Here is a 16,978-nt window from a genome sequence, read left to right as displayed (position 1 = left end):
GATAGCCGAATTTTAGGTATAATCCGGATTAGGATATCTTTCGGTTCGCGGTTAAAACCGGTTCAACCGGTCGGTCCAGTCCGGGTTCAAAACATTGCTTAATACAGTATGAATGTCAATGGCATTGTCGTGAATAAAATGAGTACACAGGAACAAAAAAGGAGAAAGATCAGGTATCGAGGCATATTTTTATCGATGATGTATCTTTACGAATGGTAGGGTCCAAATACTGGCTTTTACTTTAACAGGGCTGAGTGAGGCTGATGCAGGTCCCCTTCTTTTGATTTGCTTTTCCTAAATTCTTCCAACGTATTTTCCCACTGGTGATGCGTCCGCAGTTACTATAATGCTCCATTGCTTTGCTATCACAATTTATACTCTCATATTCCAACGATTGATTCAATATGAATATAATTTTCATCTGTGATATTCTATTAATAACGCCTATAGTGAAAAAAACATAAGAGTTATCAAGACAGAAAGTAATTTGATTTTTAGCAAATATATAATATCATTAATATAGTAGAATGACTAACAAAATTATGCATGTTGCCCATTGCACATGAATTAATAAGACATACACCCTGCATGGATATATCACTATCGGAGACTCGAAGTTTATCGATGAATAATATCATAAATAAATAAAGAGAAAACTATCGAATGTGCCATGAACAATGTTTTTCCTTTTCAAATCTGCCATAATCGATTAAGTCTTTCCAAATGTGCCACAACGATAATAATTGGCGGACAACTTAAACTGGTGGACAACATTTTTGATATTTGGTAGACAACTTTAACCACTTTGGTCGACAACTTTAACTGTTTAAGACAATTTTAACCCTTTCTATCACCAACTTTAACATTTTTGATATTTGGTGGACAACTTCAACATTCATGGACAAGTTTAACCTTTTTGTTTTTATTTTGGTGGACAACAATTTATGATAATACCAAATATGACATATTTCGTAAGATTGAAATAATACGGCACATTTGAAAACTTTTAAAAAAAATACGACAGATTTGACAAAAATCCCATAAATAAAATTATCGATACTGCTAGCTTTTTTTCTCGAGTTGTGATTAGCCACCTAGTAACTCAAAAAAAAATATTGAGAGTGGCAAAAGCGAAAATAAAGATGAAAAGCGAGGATAGAAACAAAACAGCAAGTCGTATACCGTGTCCGGTCTTTTTGCTTCGTAGCCAAAAATATTATTATTCTCGTCGCCGTTGCTTTAAAAATATTACTAGTTGTCATATTTTATTTACAGCTCTGCCTCCACCTCCAACTTCCCCATTCACTTTATTTGATTTTTTTTTATTAATGTTCTTGTTGCCTAATGTGTGTGCTAGCGAGTAACTCTGTCTTCTTCTCCATCTTGATTGAGAGTAGAGTAATAGAGTCTTGACTTCTCTCTTTCAGTCTCACTCTCCTTTATAATCCGACAGTAATTTTGACCGTTGCTTTCTCCAACGTCTCTCTCTCTCTCTCCGTCTACTGTGTATCCCTCACGCTCCTCCTTCAGTTCTCTTTTGACTCATAATTAGGTTTTTTATTTCTTTGTCTTCTCTCTCTCTCTCTCTTCTTTAACTTCTTTACTGGGTTTGCTTATTTGCCTTTTTTTTTTTCTTCTTCTTTTGGCCATTTCTCAAGACCAAATCCAAAGATTTTCACACGATTTCTCATCTGTGTTTCTGTCGTTTTTTGAGTAAAATCGCAAAATCTACTCATTTCTTGAAGAGGGTTTAAGGGTTTTCAAAAAGCTTTGTCTGTATATTAAGCAAAGAATCTTCTCAGTTAATAAAACTAAGCTATGTCTTTATTTTCTTTACTTCCTTCTTCTTCTTCAGTTGTTCCGTAGCTTTGTATGAGTCTCTTGGATTGAAAAAGCTTCAATAAAGAAAATGGGATGTTCTCATTCGAAGTTAGATGATGAAGAAGCTGTTCAGATCTGTAAAGACAGGAAACGTTTCATCAAACAAGCTATAGAACATAGAACTAAGTTTGCTTCTGGTCACATTGCTTATATCCAATCTCTTAGAAAAGTCTCTGATGCTCTCCATGACTTTATCATCCAAGGAGACAACAACAACGAGTTCGTTCCTCTGAGTCAAGACTCATTCATCACTCCGGTCAAGAGAAGACCACCTAGGCGCCGCAACCGCGGTAACAGCAGCGGTGAGTTCATCTCCATTACGCCTTCTTCAATGCCTCCTAAGATGATTCAAGGTAGGCCAAGATCGAATGTTAAAGCTAGTTACTTGATGGCTAATAGAAGCAGACCTGTTCGAGTCGAACAGAGATCCCCTGAAACGTTTAGAGTTGAGACATTCTCACCACCTAGTAACCAATATGGTGAATCAGATGGTTTCTTTGGTATGAATATGAATATGAACACTTCTGCTTCGACTTCATCTTCATTTTGGAATCCATTGAGCTCTCCTGAGCAAAGGTTGAGTACTCATAACATTCCACCTCCTTCACCGCAGAATTCTCAGTGGGATTTCTTCTGGAATCCATTTTCTTCATTGGATTATTATGGATATAACAATAGTTATGATCGAGCAAGTGTTGATAATAGGAGTGGTACTGGTATGGATGATGAGATTAAAGGGTTAAGACGTGTTAGAGAGGAAGAAGGGATTCCTGATTTGGAAGAAGATGATGAGCCTAATGAACCTGAACCTGTGAGGTTTCATAATCCTAATCCGAATCCGAAAGCAACTGAAGAAAGTAGAGGTAAAATAGATAAGAGTTGTTGCAATGAGGAAGTTAAAGTTGAAGATGTTGATGAGGATGAGGACGAGGATGAAGATGATGGTGATGAGGATGATGATGATGATGATGGGGAGTTTACGGATAGCGGGTGTGAAAGTGAGAATGAGGGGGGTGAGAAATGCGTAGCTCCAACGCAGAGGAAAGTTGAGGTGTCAAGAGGAGAACAACAACCTACAGGGAATGTTGTTGGAGTAGGGAAGGTTCAAGAGATGAAGAATGTTGTTGGTGTTAGAGATGTTACAAAGTCTCCAGGTTTCACGGTGTATGTGAACCGCAGACCAACAAGCATGGCTGAGGTAATCAAAGATCTTGAAGATCAGTTCACTACCATTTGTGACGCGGCTAAAGAAGTCTCGGGGCTATTGGAAGCTAGTAAGGCTCAATACGCATCATCTTCGAATGACCATAGTGGTAAGTTCATGATACAATGTTGCAATATCTTTTTTTGGTTTATGACTTACTTACAAATGAAATTCTCTTTTGTTTCTTTGTGTTTGTAGCCAGGAAAATTCTGAATCCAGTAGCTTTGTTCCGCTCGGGTTCATCAAGATCTTCCTCTTCAAGATTCTTGATCACTTCTTCTGGTGGTTCCAGAGAGAGTGGTTCTGAAAGCAGAAGCGATGTTTCAGATGAATCTTGCATGATTTCAGGTAGCCACCAAACAACGTTGGACAGACTTTTTGCGTGGGAGAAGAAACTCTACGATGAAGTTAGGGTAAGTGACAAGAGATCTAAACAAGTGGTGACAGTTGAAATCTTGATTTTATCTCTGTTGAGTGTTGATTATAAACAAATGGTCTTTCTGGTGTTGTAACAGTCCGGGGAACGTGTTCGAAGAGCATATGAGAAGAAATGTATGCAGCTGAAAAATCAGGACGTGAAAGGAGATGATCCACTTGCGGTTGATAAAACAAGGGCTACAATCAGAGATCTTGACACACAGATCAAGGTCTCAATACACTCGATTGAATCCATCTCTAAAAGGATTGAGACTCTTCGTGACCAAGAACTGTTGCCTCAGCTTCTTGAGCTGGTTCAAGGGTAAGAGGGTAACACCAACAACTTCTTCTTCCTCTTTGGTTTATCTTTAACCCTCACACTGAAAAAATGGTAATCATGATCATAACAGATTAACAAGGATGTGGAAAGTGATGGCAGAAAGTCACCAGATACAGAAACGAACACTAGACGAAGCCAAACTGTTACTTGCAGGCACACCAGGTTCAAAACGTCACAAGAAGAGACAACCTTCAATAACGCCAGAGGCTATCAACTCTCAAAGATTAGCTCAATCTGCTTTGAATCTTGAAGCTCAGCTTCGAAACTGGAGAGCCTGTTTCGAATTATGGATCACATCTCAGAGATCCTATATTAAAGCATTATCCGGATGGCTTCTAAGATGTTTCAGATGCGACCCTGACCCCGAGAAAGTTAGATTATCCTCATGTCCACATCCTATATACCGAGTCTGCATCCAATGGTCAAGGTTGCTTAACAGCTTGAACGAGAAACCGGTTTTGGACAAACTTGAGTTATTTGCCTCAGGAATGGGTTCAATCTATGCAAGGCAAGTTAGGGAAGATCCCAATTGGAGCGGTAGCGGGTCCAGGAGATATTCAGGATCAGAGAGCATGGACCTTGTGGTGGCTGAAAAGGTAGATGAAGATGTTGTGATGACTGCTGAGAAACTTGCAGAGGTTGCAGTGAAGGTTCTCTGCCATGGAATGTCTGTTGCAGTTAGTTCACTCGCTGAGTTTGCCATCAACTCGGCTGATGAACACTCGAAGCTTGGTAGCCAACCAGAAGAAGATACGTCGGAGCAGCCGCCGGATGTAAATTTCAATTCCTAATTGTCATTTAATTTATTTGGTTTTAGAGAGTTTAGAATTACTGTAGGTAGGTTTTTGGCATCATCTTTTGCTATCAGAAGATAGTTTATAGATGGATGAGATCCGTATTATTATTAGTAAGACAAATAGAGTTAGTTCAGTTGATTTTGAGAATGTTCCAAAAGTCTTCCAGTTCTGATACATTGTCTTGAACCAATTAAATTTATGTAAAAGCCAATTGAATCTCATTCAGAACAAAAACCATTATAATGTGAATAAATCTCAGATCTGTATCCTCTCGCTAACTAAGAGTTCAAGAAAAAACGCACAGAGATTACTGGTTCCTTTATGGTAGTTAGGAAGACGAGATTGCCTGAGTTACCGGGATACCACTGGGATCATTCAATAACAAGAGAAGCTTTGGTTTAGTCATCTTCATCTTCATACTCCACTTCATCGGAACTACCTCCTCCCATCACGGATAAGTATATAACGACAGCTAGAAACTGAGCAGCTAGAAAGAATCTTGCTCTTTTCTTGAATTTTTTCTCCTCTTCGGTCTTTTCCACTTTTGGTTTGCTCTTTGGCTTCGAACCTGAACAAGAGATGAAATTCATTTCCTTTACAGGCTTAGACATATCCAATATACTTGCATATATGACAGATGTGACAAAATCTGAGGAGCGCATGATATGGAAATTGTAAGGCTTGGATGCGTCTTACCCTTTCTAGTAAATGAGGAAGGGAACGACTGAAGTGGAGGTGATGGAGATGAAGAAGAGGCTTCGAGGAACTCTGCCTTAAGTTTCTCAGCATATCTGACAAGATTACTATGTTCCAGAAGTTTGCAGCGAAGCACAGATGTTTCCTGATCATGTATCATTACAAAACTACTTCATAAACTGTTTTGAAGCTAGTTTCTACCTGATTAATCAATAAGTGGAGAGTATATTGTTGGAAATTTTTAAAGCTGCTCACCGGTAATACTTGGATTATAAAAAGCATGTGCGAGAGTAAGAAAGCATCTAGACTCGATGGCCTGTGGGAAGAGAATAACAAAAACATTGTCAATCTTTTAAAGAAAGCCTAAGAGAGAGAATCATGTTCATCAATATGATTGCAATACCTGTCTTCAAAGAGAAACTTCTGCTCGCCTAACCTAGTCGACAAAGCTTCATATGCCTCACCTGCTCTTTTGTATATCTGTTCATTTAAGACTATGAACTTTAGTAGACTAGTTCGAATGATACAAACCACATGTCTCATTAAAGTAACAACAACACTTAAGTAAAGCCGACCTGTGTTTCTCTTTGCTCTGCGTTTTCTTTGGTGATTCCCAAACGGTTCTTGGCCATGCATGTCTGCTTATAAAACAGGACCTTGCTAATCACCCAAGGAAGATCGGAATAGTAGATTTTCGATGTCGATATTCCCTCGGTACCAACCCATATTTCATAGGTAAGAGCTTCTTCCAGCCAAGACGCAATAAGAGCCTTCAACGATAAATATTCCGGAAGAGACTGGAGTTGAGCGTCAAGATTGACGATCCCATCTTTCTTCAGTTTTTCAATTACTCCTCCATCCTCATTGTTATATGCAACATAAGTACCGTTCTCAAAGTACGGCAGTTCATCTACACAAAACCACAAAAAAAAAAAAAGGAAACAATTGATAACATGGTAAATACTCAATACATAAGCTCAAAACATCTTATGCACAAATCTGTATATATCAGAGAGCAAAGGTTACTCAAAATCTCAACTGCAAAACGCAAGTACATACACAAAGTTTTAGGAGATACTATCAAATTACACCATTGCACCAGTGTTAAGATACAAAACCAATATCAAACTACTAATTCCTTCTGTATACAATTCTCATACACAGGCATTGTAACAAAACACCATTACTCTCTTCGAATCAAGTACGAGAACGAGCAATTCAACCAAAGCCATAAGAAGAAATTATAAAACTCTTCGTATCCAGAAGAGTTCACCAATGTTATCTAATGTCAAATTGAACACTTCCAAAAAGTTGAAACATGAATTACTATAACCTAAAAACCCCAATTTAAAACTCTGAATCAAGAACTGTAACGTATCTTTTTTTTTTTTTGGTAAAAACAGTATTTATGGAAGAATGACCAGTCATTCTGAAACGTATCTTGTCTAGGATTCGAATCTCAATTCAAGCTTAACCGAATTAACCAATGAGGACTTCAACCACAAACACATCACGCAACCGAGACCTTATTCTAAACAATTAGATATCGCGTTGATACCTGAATCAGGGAAGGTTGAATTGAAGGCAAGTTCAAAAGGAAGCTGGGCTAATTTGAGGTATATGTAAGCGGGAAGACAATTAGGGCAAGCTGTTGGGAGATCGAAGCTAGGCTTCCTTGCGACCAAAGTATAAACCTCCGTCTCTTGATCGCCTTCCATTATCGTGATCGTGTGTGTATGAAAGAGAGAGAGAGCTCTGGTCAAGAAGAAGAAGAAGAATGATAAAAATAATATGAGAGAGGAGGAGATCCAGTCGGGTCGGGGTCTGGGTCAAGGTTTAGTCGGTCGGGTTTTTAAATTAGGGTTTTTAAATACACCACCCTATTTGGGCTTTAAAGGCCCAATAATTACCCATTAAGTATGTAGACGGGAGTAAATGGACTTAAATTTTTTTTTAAGCAAATCATTTTCTTCAGGGGTTGGTTAGCTAGTAGTATTAATGATTTTGGATTTTGCATTTTGGAAAAAATTTATGTTAGTGGTATTTATGAAAATTGTCTTTTGGTTTTTAGAGTTTACATGGTATAGATTTAAGGATTTAGTTTAGAATTTACACTTGGGGAATTAAATTCTAAACGTTTTTATTTTAAATAAATTATGCATTTCCTAAATATGCCAAAGTGTAGACGGAACTTCTTTTTGTTTCATGGAATGTTTCATCATCAATGTGAATATAATAGTAGAGAAAGGACAATACGCATGATCATACAACCGAACAAAACTAAACCCTATTATCACTTCCACTAAATAAGCTGCTTCCAAGGCAACAAAATCAACCACGAGAAATACATTTTTGACTAAGTGCTACAAACTTAAGATAAAATCATGTTATTGAATATACTATATAAACATTAGTTTAGCACAAAGTTTGAAAAGAGAAGAGAAAAACAAGAAGGGGGGTTTGTGACTTTGTGTTATGGCTCCCATAACTTTTAGGAAATCTTGCACTATAGTACCGGCCGAACCAACGTGGATCGGTCGGTTTCCATTAGCTGAGTGGGATCAAGTTGGTACAATATCTCACATTCCCACCCTCTACTTCTATGACAAGCCATATGAATCTTTCCAAGGCAATGTAGTCGAAACCCTAAAAAACTCGTTAAGCCGTGTGCTAGTCCATTTCTACCCTATGGCCGGCCGTCTACGTTGGCTCCCACGGGGGCGGTTCGAGCTCAATTGTAATGCCGAAGGAGTGGAGTTCATCGAAGCTGAATCCGAGGGAAAGCTTTCAGATTTCGAAGATTTCTCTCCGACACCGGAGTTCGAGAACCTTATGCCGCAAGTTAACTATAAAAACCCTATCGAAACGATTCCTCTCTTTTTAGCTCAGCTTACCAAATTCAAATGCGGTGGATTAAGTCTTAGTGTAAACATTTCTCATGCGATCGTCGATGGCCAAAGCGCGCTTCACTTTATTTCTGAATGGGCGAGACTCGCTCGCGGTGAACCGTTAGAAACCATTCCATTTCTCGACCGGAAAATCCTCTGGGCTGGCGAACCGCTCCCACCGTTTGCATCGCCGCCAAAGTTCGACCACAAAGAGTTTGATCAGCCGCCTTTTTTGATTGGCGAGAAGGACAATGTAGAAGAGAGAAAGAAGAAAACGATTGTGACGATGCTAAAACTGAGCGAGTCTCAGCTTGAGAATAGTAATAAAAAGAGGAGAGAGAAGCTAAAACCAAAAGAAACGTTACTTGCTGGAGAACTTTAAGAATCGTTACTTGCTTGAAACTAGACACATGTCTTTCATTTATTGGTGTACATATTAAAAATAAATAAAAAAGAAAAATGTATAGTAAATCTTTTTTTTTTTTTTTTTCTGAGAAACAATTGATCGGTTCTCCACTAAAGATGGTCTAAGAAGTAAAGCGAACGGAAGCAAATACTCTGATTCATCGAGAGGGTTTACTAGGTACGAAACGGTCACGGGACATGTGTGGAGGTGTGCGTGTAAAGCACGTGGCCACTCTCCGGAGCAACCCACGGCTTTAGGAATCTGTATAGATACTCGAAGTCGGATGCAGCCACCTCTTCCACGCGGCTACTTCGGCAATGCTACTCTTGACGTGGTCGCAGCAAGCACCTCAGGTACGTGTTTTATTCTTTTATTATTATATTTTTTTTTTCTTAATCTTCTTTTTTGCCTTTTCTCTTGGGTTTGAAGGTAAAGGTAGGTTAGTATTAATTCTACAATGCAACGTCTGTTTCGACAATGTTGTGATGCTTATAGGTGAACTGATATCGAATGAATTGGGTTTCGCGGCGAGTTTAATTAGTAAAGCCATAAAGAATGTGACAAACGAATACGTGATGATTGGGATCGAGTATCTCAAGAACCAAGAAGATCTCAAGAAGTTTCAAGACCTACATGCCTTGGGAAGCACGGAGGGTCCATTCTACGGGAACCCTAATCTTGGATTGGTGAGCTGGTTAACTTTGCCAATGTGCGGCCTTGATTTCGGATGGGGTAAGGAATTCTACACGGGACCAGGCACGCATGATTTCGACGGCGACTCACTGATCTTGCCGGATCACGACGAAGACGGCTCGGTGATACTCGCTACCTGTCTACAAGTTACTCACATGGAGGCCTTCAAGAAACACTTCTATGAAGATATCTAGGCTTATATATGTTGTTATATACATGACGTATACAAATATTTATGCATTTTCATTTGAATTATAATTCTGTTGCTGTGGTTTTTGAACTGTATTAATAAATTCACACATATAAATTACATACAGTATTATTGTTTGGCCTATAAGAAGATTGCTACTGAATTTAGAGATCGTGCTTCTCCATTAAAACATTTGGTAATAATATTGTAATGAATTTGACTTAGAATGGGTTATTATTTGGTAATGATCATTTGTTTCTTTTTTAATATATGATGAATTTATGTGTGTATGTATACTAATAATAAGTATACACATTGTCCAAATAATGTTATATAGTAAGCAGAAAAATGCTGTAAGGAGACGTAATGAGTCCGGAAAACGCAGATTGTGCCACCACCTTATTGGCTGCTTCTGTGCTGTGGACATTGTCCCAGTACACGTAGCGTTCTCGAGACGGACAAACCGGTTTATTTGCGGCACAAAGTTCTTGCCCCAATTCTACCGTACAACAACTCTTGTCTGTTACCGTAAACCCTACAAAATTATATATGATTAAATTATATAAACAGAATCGGAAACATCATATTGTTTCTTGCAAGAAACAAACACCATTAAAATCGTACTTATTCACGATATTATATATATTTTGTGTGGACACGTGTGTGGTTAATGGAATAGATTTTATGATTAGTAATAATAGTACGTGATGATGACACAAAATTTACTATTTTTGAAATATTTTCATAATCTATGTTTTTAGTTTTGTTCAAACTGTTTCCTATTAGGTAAAAAAAATAGCGAGTTATATATATTGTGTACATACCTAAAGCGAAATACGCAATTGAATTTTGGCCGCTGAAGATATCAACGAAGGTGAACTTAGCATTAGCAAAGTTTCTGTTGAATTCATAGACAAGTGCTTTGAGTTTCTCATTGAAAGGTTCAACCGCTTTGTTCACTTCAGCAGCACAACCATTACCGCCACCATGGGAAGCAATCATACGCGGCGTGCACCCGAGCTTACTCACCCCAAACACCGCCACCTTCCTTGCTCCTAGGACGTACAATGACTACACAAAATTGTATCGTTATATCTAAGATATATGATTAGGAATATACATTAGAGATATAGATCCAATCTACTCCCTCATTTCTACGTTTTTTTAAATATTTATATTATTATTTTTGCAGCAGTTTTGTCAAAGTAGTGTTAAAGTTTAAATGTATTTATCTATATTATTATTTTTGCAGTAGTTTTGTCAAAGTAGTCTTAAAGTTTAAAAGTATTTACAACCAATACCATTATCATTAAAACATTTAAAAAAAAAAGAAGATAAAATCGAAATATACAAAAATAAGGTATGTGAATTAAATATCATCATATCAATCAAGTAAAATGTTCCTAAATTATCTCCACCTCCGACCATAATTTTCTGCAAAACTAAACAAAATTTTTGCCATTCCAATATAAGAAAATCTATATTCGCCCCAATCAATCATATTCAATTACTTCAAAATTTTTAGTTTTTGTCTAAAATTTTAATGTTATTATCTATATAGCTAATTAATTTTTATAAAAGGTTTAAAATATATTATTTAATAAACTTTAATAAATTTAAATTATTATAGGACGGGTTATGATCGGTATTCTTATAAATTTAAAATGTCAATAATCCATCGCTATGACAATCAGCTTTATATACTAAAAAATAAATTTCTATAGATATAATTTATATAGAAAATATAGGCATGCGGTGTACCGTTAAAAGACGTTCCTCAAAATTAAGTCTATAGGGATTACATATTTTAGCAAGGTACGTCTGCGGTTAGCGGGTTGTCCCGAAAACTACAAATATATGATTAAAATAAATAGATTATATATAAGTAATATTTTTACATAGTTATGTATATATAATACGTGAAATATGTGATAATGTGAGAAAATTTAATGTATACCAATTAAGATTTACAAAATATCAATATTATAAGTTATTTTTTTTCTTTGCCACTAATTTTTTAAAAATAATTAATATAAAATTTAGGTCGAGGACATGCTTAAGCATAACTTTAAAGACCGCGGTCTTAGCGGGTTGACCCGCTGGGGTCCAAGAAAAAAGAAATGTGAACCAACCTGTTTGACACCTCTATATAAATGATTATTATAAACAAACAGGTACAACTTAATAATATAAAAGGATATTAATACTATAAATTAATTTAGAACAAAAATAAATTATTTTGCTGTATACCACCGATTAAATCATAGAATTAACAATCAAAATACAACTATACAATCTTAAACATTAAATAAAACGTATAAAATTAATTAACAATTACAACTTGAAATTTAATGATTTTAGTAAAATATATAATCCCGCGGTATACCGCGGGGTAAAATCTAGTTATATTGAAAATTAGAGATTTTTTTTGTTTTTATTTTACATAATATAGCAATTATTCAATTTCCACATTTTTCCTACAAAAATATAATAAATACTTCTGTCTTTGATTTGATTATCAATTTTCAAGGGAATCGCTATTAGCTAGATATATGTCATAGAAATGACCCATCACCCATGGCATATAAGTTGTGATAATATATTAGAAAATGCAATCCAACTTGCGATAAGATCATCATTCTACAATTATAAAATTAATTTCAGTTTTCTTATAAGTAAGATAATGCTTTAAAACTATTCTTGAACAAAACATAGAATCACTAGATATTCAAATTTTGTAGTGATATAAAATATATACCTAATGTGAAATTTCTACAAAACAATCAAAATTGAAGGCATATATATATATATATAGTACCTTCAAATAAGAGCGATAACTTTGAATGAGAGAATCAGCATATTGGTCGAAATCGAAATTGGCGTTGGTGGTGTACGGAGCTGGCATGAAATAGTTGTTGAGATAATCATTGCTTCCAATATTAATTGCGTATAGACACTTCTTCAGCTTCTTGTGGAACATTCGCCGTCACAATCATCCTCTCGTGATTCGCTATTTGTTTTTGGAAACTGATTCTTTCACCCTATATCATAATCCATAACATTAAAGTACGTATTTTTTTTTATTATCAATATTAACTGGATATTTTTAGAAAATGTTCTATATTAAATCCTTAAAATATTATGTCTTCTTAAATGTAAACATAATGAAAAACGATTACCTTTTTTTTCATCTTTTTTCATCTCTATTAATGAAAATGAATGAAAAAAAAAAATCTCTATAATCTAATCTCTTTGGCCGTGAAGTTGCTCAAGTTCTTACCAAATGTTGGCTAGTATCTTCACGAATTCCGCCACCACCAGAAGCGTAGTTTATTCCGGTGTGAGCTTGTTCTGTCGATGCTTTGGTGAATGGTGGAATGTCATAACTGATTCTCACTAGTTCAGCTGAAAGGAAAAAAGAATCATTGAAACTCATTTATAGTGGAAAATAAATAGAAGTACTATATGGTTAAAAAAATAAAATAAGTGTATACACTAATTCATTTGATCATTTGCTAAAACCAAATAATACCTACACTTAAAACTTCAAGCCAGGTCGTTATGCCACTTTCCAATAAACAGAACTAATTAGTAATTTATATTATCGGCGAAAGAGATAAACCAAATTTGAAGCTTACCGATAAAGTCTGGAATGTTACGACCATTGCTGAACCGGCCGGTAGGACCTCTAACGAAATCAATGCCGTAAGGTAAATAGTTGACTTTGGCCAAGGTGTTCAAGTCATTGTTGTTACCATTGTCAAAGACGGAGTCTCCGAAAACGAAATAGCAAGGCACTTCTTGTCCACGAACTGCCTCGGCCATTACAAACGCCGTGGCAAAAGCCCACATCAATGGTTTGAACATTCCCTCGGCCATTTATGCAAATAAACCAGAAAAATAAAATGTAATGACAACTTTGATGTAAGGAGAAAAGTCTATATATAAGCATACATAGAGCGAGACACATACGCAAGACAATAGATAATGAGTAAATCAGTGATGTTTAATATTTGTTTTTTTTTTCTTTTTTTGAAAGATCTTCAATAATATTCAACTTGACGTGAATCAATTTTTTATTTTGGAAAAAAAACTTTCGAAAGTCAACTTGTAATGAGAAAATTATAAGTTATTTCAAGAGGGAAAACCTCGTGGTGTTTTAGAAAAAGTATTTAGTAATTTTTTTTTTGGAATTTGAGTGGGATAGAGAAACCTTTGTTTTAAAAAAAAATATCTTATTTAGTTGAATAAAACGACCATATCTTCATAACTTGAAAAAAAAAGATTAGTTTGCAAAGTCCACACACTGGACATGTTTGGCGTTAATTATTGTGATGACCTCTACAATGAGCTGTAGTTTGCTAAATTATTTAAACTTCACACACGTCGTGAATCCCATCAAACTAGGGATTTGGTTACATATATATGCAAAATTAAAAACAATCACTATGACATGATAATGTAATTTCTATAGAGAGTATGGAAAAATACATCTTTAATTTATATATAACACCTGAAGCGTTATAAGCTTAACGGATATATTCAGCATACAAGCTTAGTCTGACATCAAAGTTTTTGTATAAAGATTGAAAAGAAAAAAACTAGCTAGAAACTCTTTAGCATAATACAAAAATTATGATGAACACTAAAAGTTGAAATAAAGACTATTATAGCGAGATAAAGAAATAAGTCGAATTTTTGTAGTGTAAATAGAAAAAAGAAGATGCAATTTTTCCGTTTTAGTCTTGCTTTCATTCCCTAAATATATGCTTCGACTCGTAAAAACTAACGTTTATTACTTTTATTTAGCATAATTAAGAGGGTTTCGTGCAGTATTCATTTTGTTTTTTTTTCTGAGTTTGGAAAACTAAGCCATCTAACGTTGTTATTTTAGCTTAGAAAATTCAGTGACGTACATAAATTTGCATATAATTTTTTTTTTTTGGTTAACAGATATCATCTCATATAGTAACGTTCACCTGTTGAAACAAAGTCTTCTGAAATCTTGTTAAATAAAATAATTGAATTGACGAACAAAAGTTAATCATCATACATATTAACTTTATAAAAAGAATGTAATTTTAATATTAAAAAAATGTTTTCTCTATATATTTTGCAGTGTTGCACCTATCACATTGCTAGCATAGAAAGGCTGTACGGAAACGCAATGAGTCCAGCGTACGCGGCCTTTGCTACCACCATATTGGATGCTTCTGTGCTGTGGACATTGTCCCAGGACACATACTGTCTTCGAACCGGACAAACTGGTTCATTGGTCGCACAAAGTTCTTCTCCTGGTTTTACGGTACAACAACTCTTTTCTGAAACCGTAAATCCTACAAATATATATGATTAAATTATAGGAAAATAATCCAAAGATAGCATGCATTTATGTTACTTCATAAATGAAAATAAATTGATTAATTGATAATTTGTTTAAAATTTGTGAGAAAACCAAACTCCATCTTTATGAATTTATAGTATATAAAAAGGGACAATTTTATTTTTAGTAAATAGTTTTCTGGATAATAGTCATGATAATATTTTACAAAACTTATAATAGTTTTTTTCCTAGATTAAGAAATGTAGGAAAAAAATAAATAGTTTTCTGGATAATAGTCATGATAATATTTTACAAAACCTATAATAGTTTTTTTCCTAGATTAAGAAATGTAGGAAAAAAAACTATGTAGTACGAGTATAATCAAATATATATAGTTTACATACCTAAGGCGAGATATGCAAGAGGATGTTGGCCGGTGAAGACATCAACGAAGGTGAACTTAGCATCAGCAAAGTTTCTATTGAATTCAAAAACGAGAGCTTTGAGGTTCGTGTTGAAAGGTACAACCGCTTTGTTCACTTCAGCAGCACAGCCATAACCGCCACCATGGGAGGCAATCATACGAGGTGTGCACCCGAGCTTACTCACCCCAAACACAGCCACCTTCCTTGCTCCTAGAACGTACAATGACTATACACAAAATATATCTTTAAATTATCTACCTAACAAAATATACACACACATATATATATATATATATATATATATTGATATTTTATTTTCCTTATACAATATATTAATTTTTTAATACCACTATTATACTATTAAAATTTCCCGTCTGTATTTTATTATTTGTTGTGGAAAGAATCATACTATTTGGTATGTAATATAAGTAATGATATAATTTTAGAAAATGCAATCTAAATTCCGATATAGATATTCTTCTATAATATGATACTTTATGATAATCACTAAGTCTTTTTTTGAAAAAGAGCATTGGTTGACCAAAAAAAGATATACACAAATACAACATTTTCTTCCCTAAAACCTTAGGCGGCATAGTCGTACCTTCAAATAAGAACGATAGCTTCGAATGAGAGAATCAGCATATTGATCGAAACTGTACTTGCGATTGCTCATATACGGAGGTGGCATGAAATAGTTGTTGAGATAATCATTGCTTCCAATATTAATTGTGTATAGACACTTCTGCAGCTTCTCCTGTGGAACATTCGCCGTCATAATCATCTTCCGGTGGTTCTTTATTTGGTTTTAAAGACTGATACTTTCACCCTATATCGTGAAAAAGAATATATCATATAAAAAATCCATGAAAAGATTAGTTTAAATCTTTTCTAAGGAAGCAATATATACCTGACCAAGTTTAATGTTGTCTACTAAGTCTCACCAAATGTTGGCTAGTTTCTTCGCGAATTCCACCGCCACCCGAAGCGTAGTTTATTCCGGTGTGAGCTTGTTCCGGCGATGCTCCCGTGAACGGTGGAATGTAATCACTGAATCTCATTATTTCAGCTGAATTAGAAAGAAAAATATGTTAGACAGGAACATTCACAAATTTTGAAAAACTTATTCCGCAATACATAATAGTTATGAAAAACGAGTGGAGACAAACTTTAACTATCTATAGTAAACAAAACAAAGAAATTCCTATATTCTTTTTTTTTGTTTTTTTTTTCACAAAATAATACTTACAATTCAAAACTTGGAACTAGGAAAAAAAAAAAAAAACGTTGTGCTACTATTTTCTTATAACACTTTTTTTTTTTTTTTTTTGTAGTTTATATCAACAATTTTATTCAGAACAATATTGGCAAAGAGAAGGGACTAACCGATAATGTCAGGAATATTACGACCATTGCTGAACCTACCGGTAGGACCTCTAGCAAAATCAACACCGTAAGGTGAATAGTTGACTTTGGCCGAGGTATTCAAGGCATTGTTGTTACCATTGTCGAAGACAGAGTCTCCGAAAACGAAATAGCAAGGTACCCGTTGTCCACGAGCCATCTCGGCCAGTGCAAATGTCATGGCCACAAAGACACACAACAATGCCTTGAGCCTTCCCTCGGCCATTTTCGGAAATTAATTACCAGAAATCTGAAAATGCTGACGTTGAATTGAAAAAAGAAGAATCTACGTATAAACATAAATAGAGAGAAAC

General features: G+C 35.1%; 3 protein-coding genes and 2 pseudogenes across 3 annotated transcripts; 2 read left to right on the top strand and 3 right to left on the bottom strand.

Moving 5' to 3' along the window:
* Nucleotides 1,316-4,786, top strand: LOC104701085. Its single transcript, XM_010416716.2, has 4 exons — nt 1,316-3,194; nt 3,284-3,498; nt 3,601-3,824; nt 3,913-4,786. Exons 1-4 carry the CDS (start codon nt 1,910-1,912, stop codon nt 4,631-4,633), a joined length of 2,445 nt encoding a protein of 814 aa, XP_010415018.1. The 5' UTR covers nt 1,316-1,909; the 3' UTR covers nt 4,634-4,786.
* On the bottom strand, nt 4,809-7,118 carry LOC104701077 (mitochondrial outer membrane import complex protein METAXIN). The gene is made up of 6 exons (XM_010416709.2): nt 6,894-7,118; nt 5,911-6,245; nt 5,739-5,815; nt 5,591-5,651; nt 5,336-5,480; nt 4,809-5,207 (listed from the first exon to the last, which is right to left on the bottom strand). The coding sequence occupies exons 1-6, from the start codon at nt 7,051-7,053 to the stop codon at nt 5,038-5,040; spliced, it is 948 nt and encodes a 315-aa protein (XP_010415011.1). The 5' UTR covers nt 7,054-7,118; the 3' UTR covers nt 4,809-5,037.
* On the top strand, nt 7,797-9,657 carry LOC104701057 (spermidine hydroxycinnamoyl transferase-like). Its single transcript, XM_019229162.1, has 3 exons — nt 7,797-8,543; nt 8,746-8,982; nt 9,125-9,657. The coding sequence occupies exons 1-3, from the start codon at nt 7,811-7,813 to the stop codon at nt 9,514-9,516; spliced, it is 1,362 nt and encodes a 453-aa protein (XP_019084707.1). The 5' UTR covers nt 7,797-7,810; the 3' UTR covers nt 9,517-9,657.
* On the bottom strand, nt 9,740-13,429 carry LOC104701066 (annotated as a pseudogene).
* Nucleotides 15,232-16,914, bottom strand: LOC104710582 (annotated as a pseudogene).

The sequence above is a fragment of the Camelina sativa genome, chromosome 1 (genome assembly GCF_000633955.1).
Source record: "Camelina sativa cultivar DH55 chromosome 1, Cs, whole genome shotgun sequence".
NCBI classification, from domain to species: Eukaryota; Viridiplantae; Streptophyta; class Magnoliopsida; order Brassicales; family Brassicaceae; genus Camelina; species Camelina sativa.
This window is presented reverse-complemented; position numbering and strand designations above follow the sequence as displayed.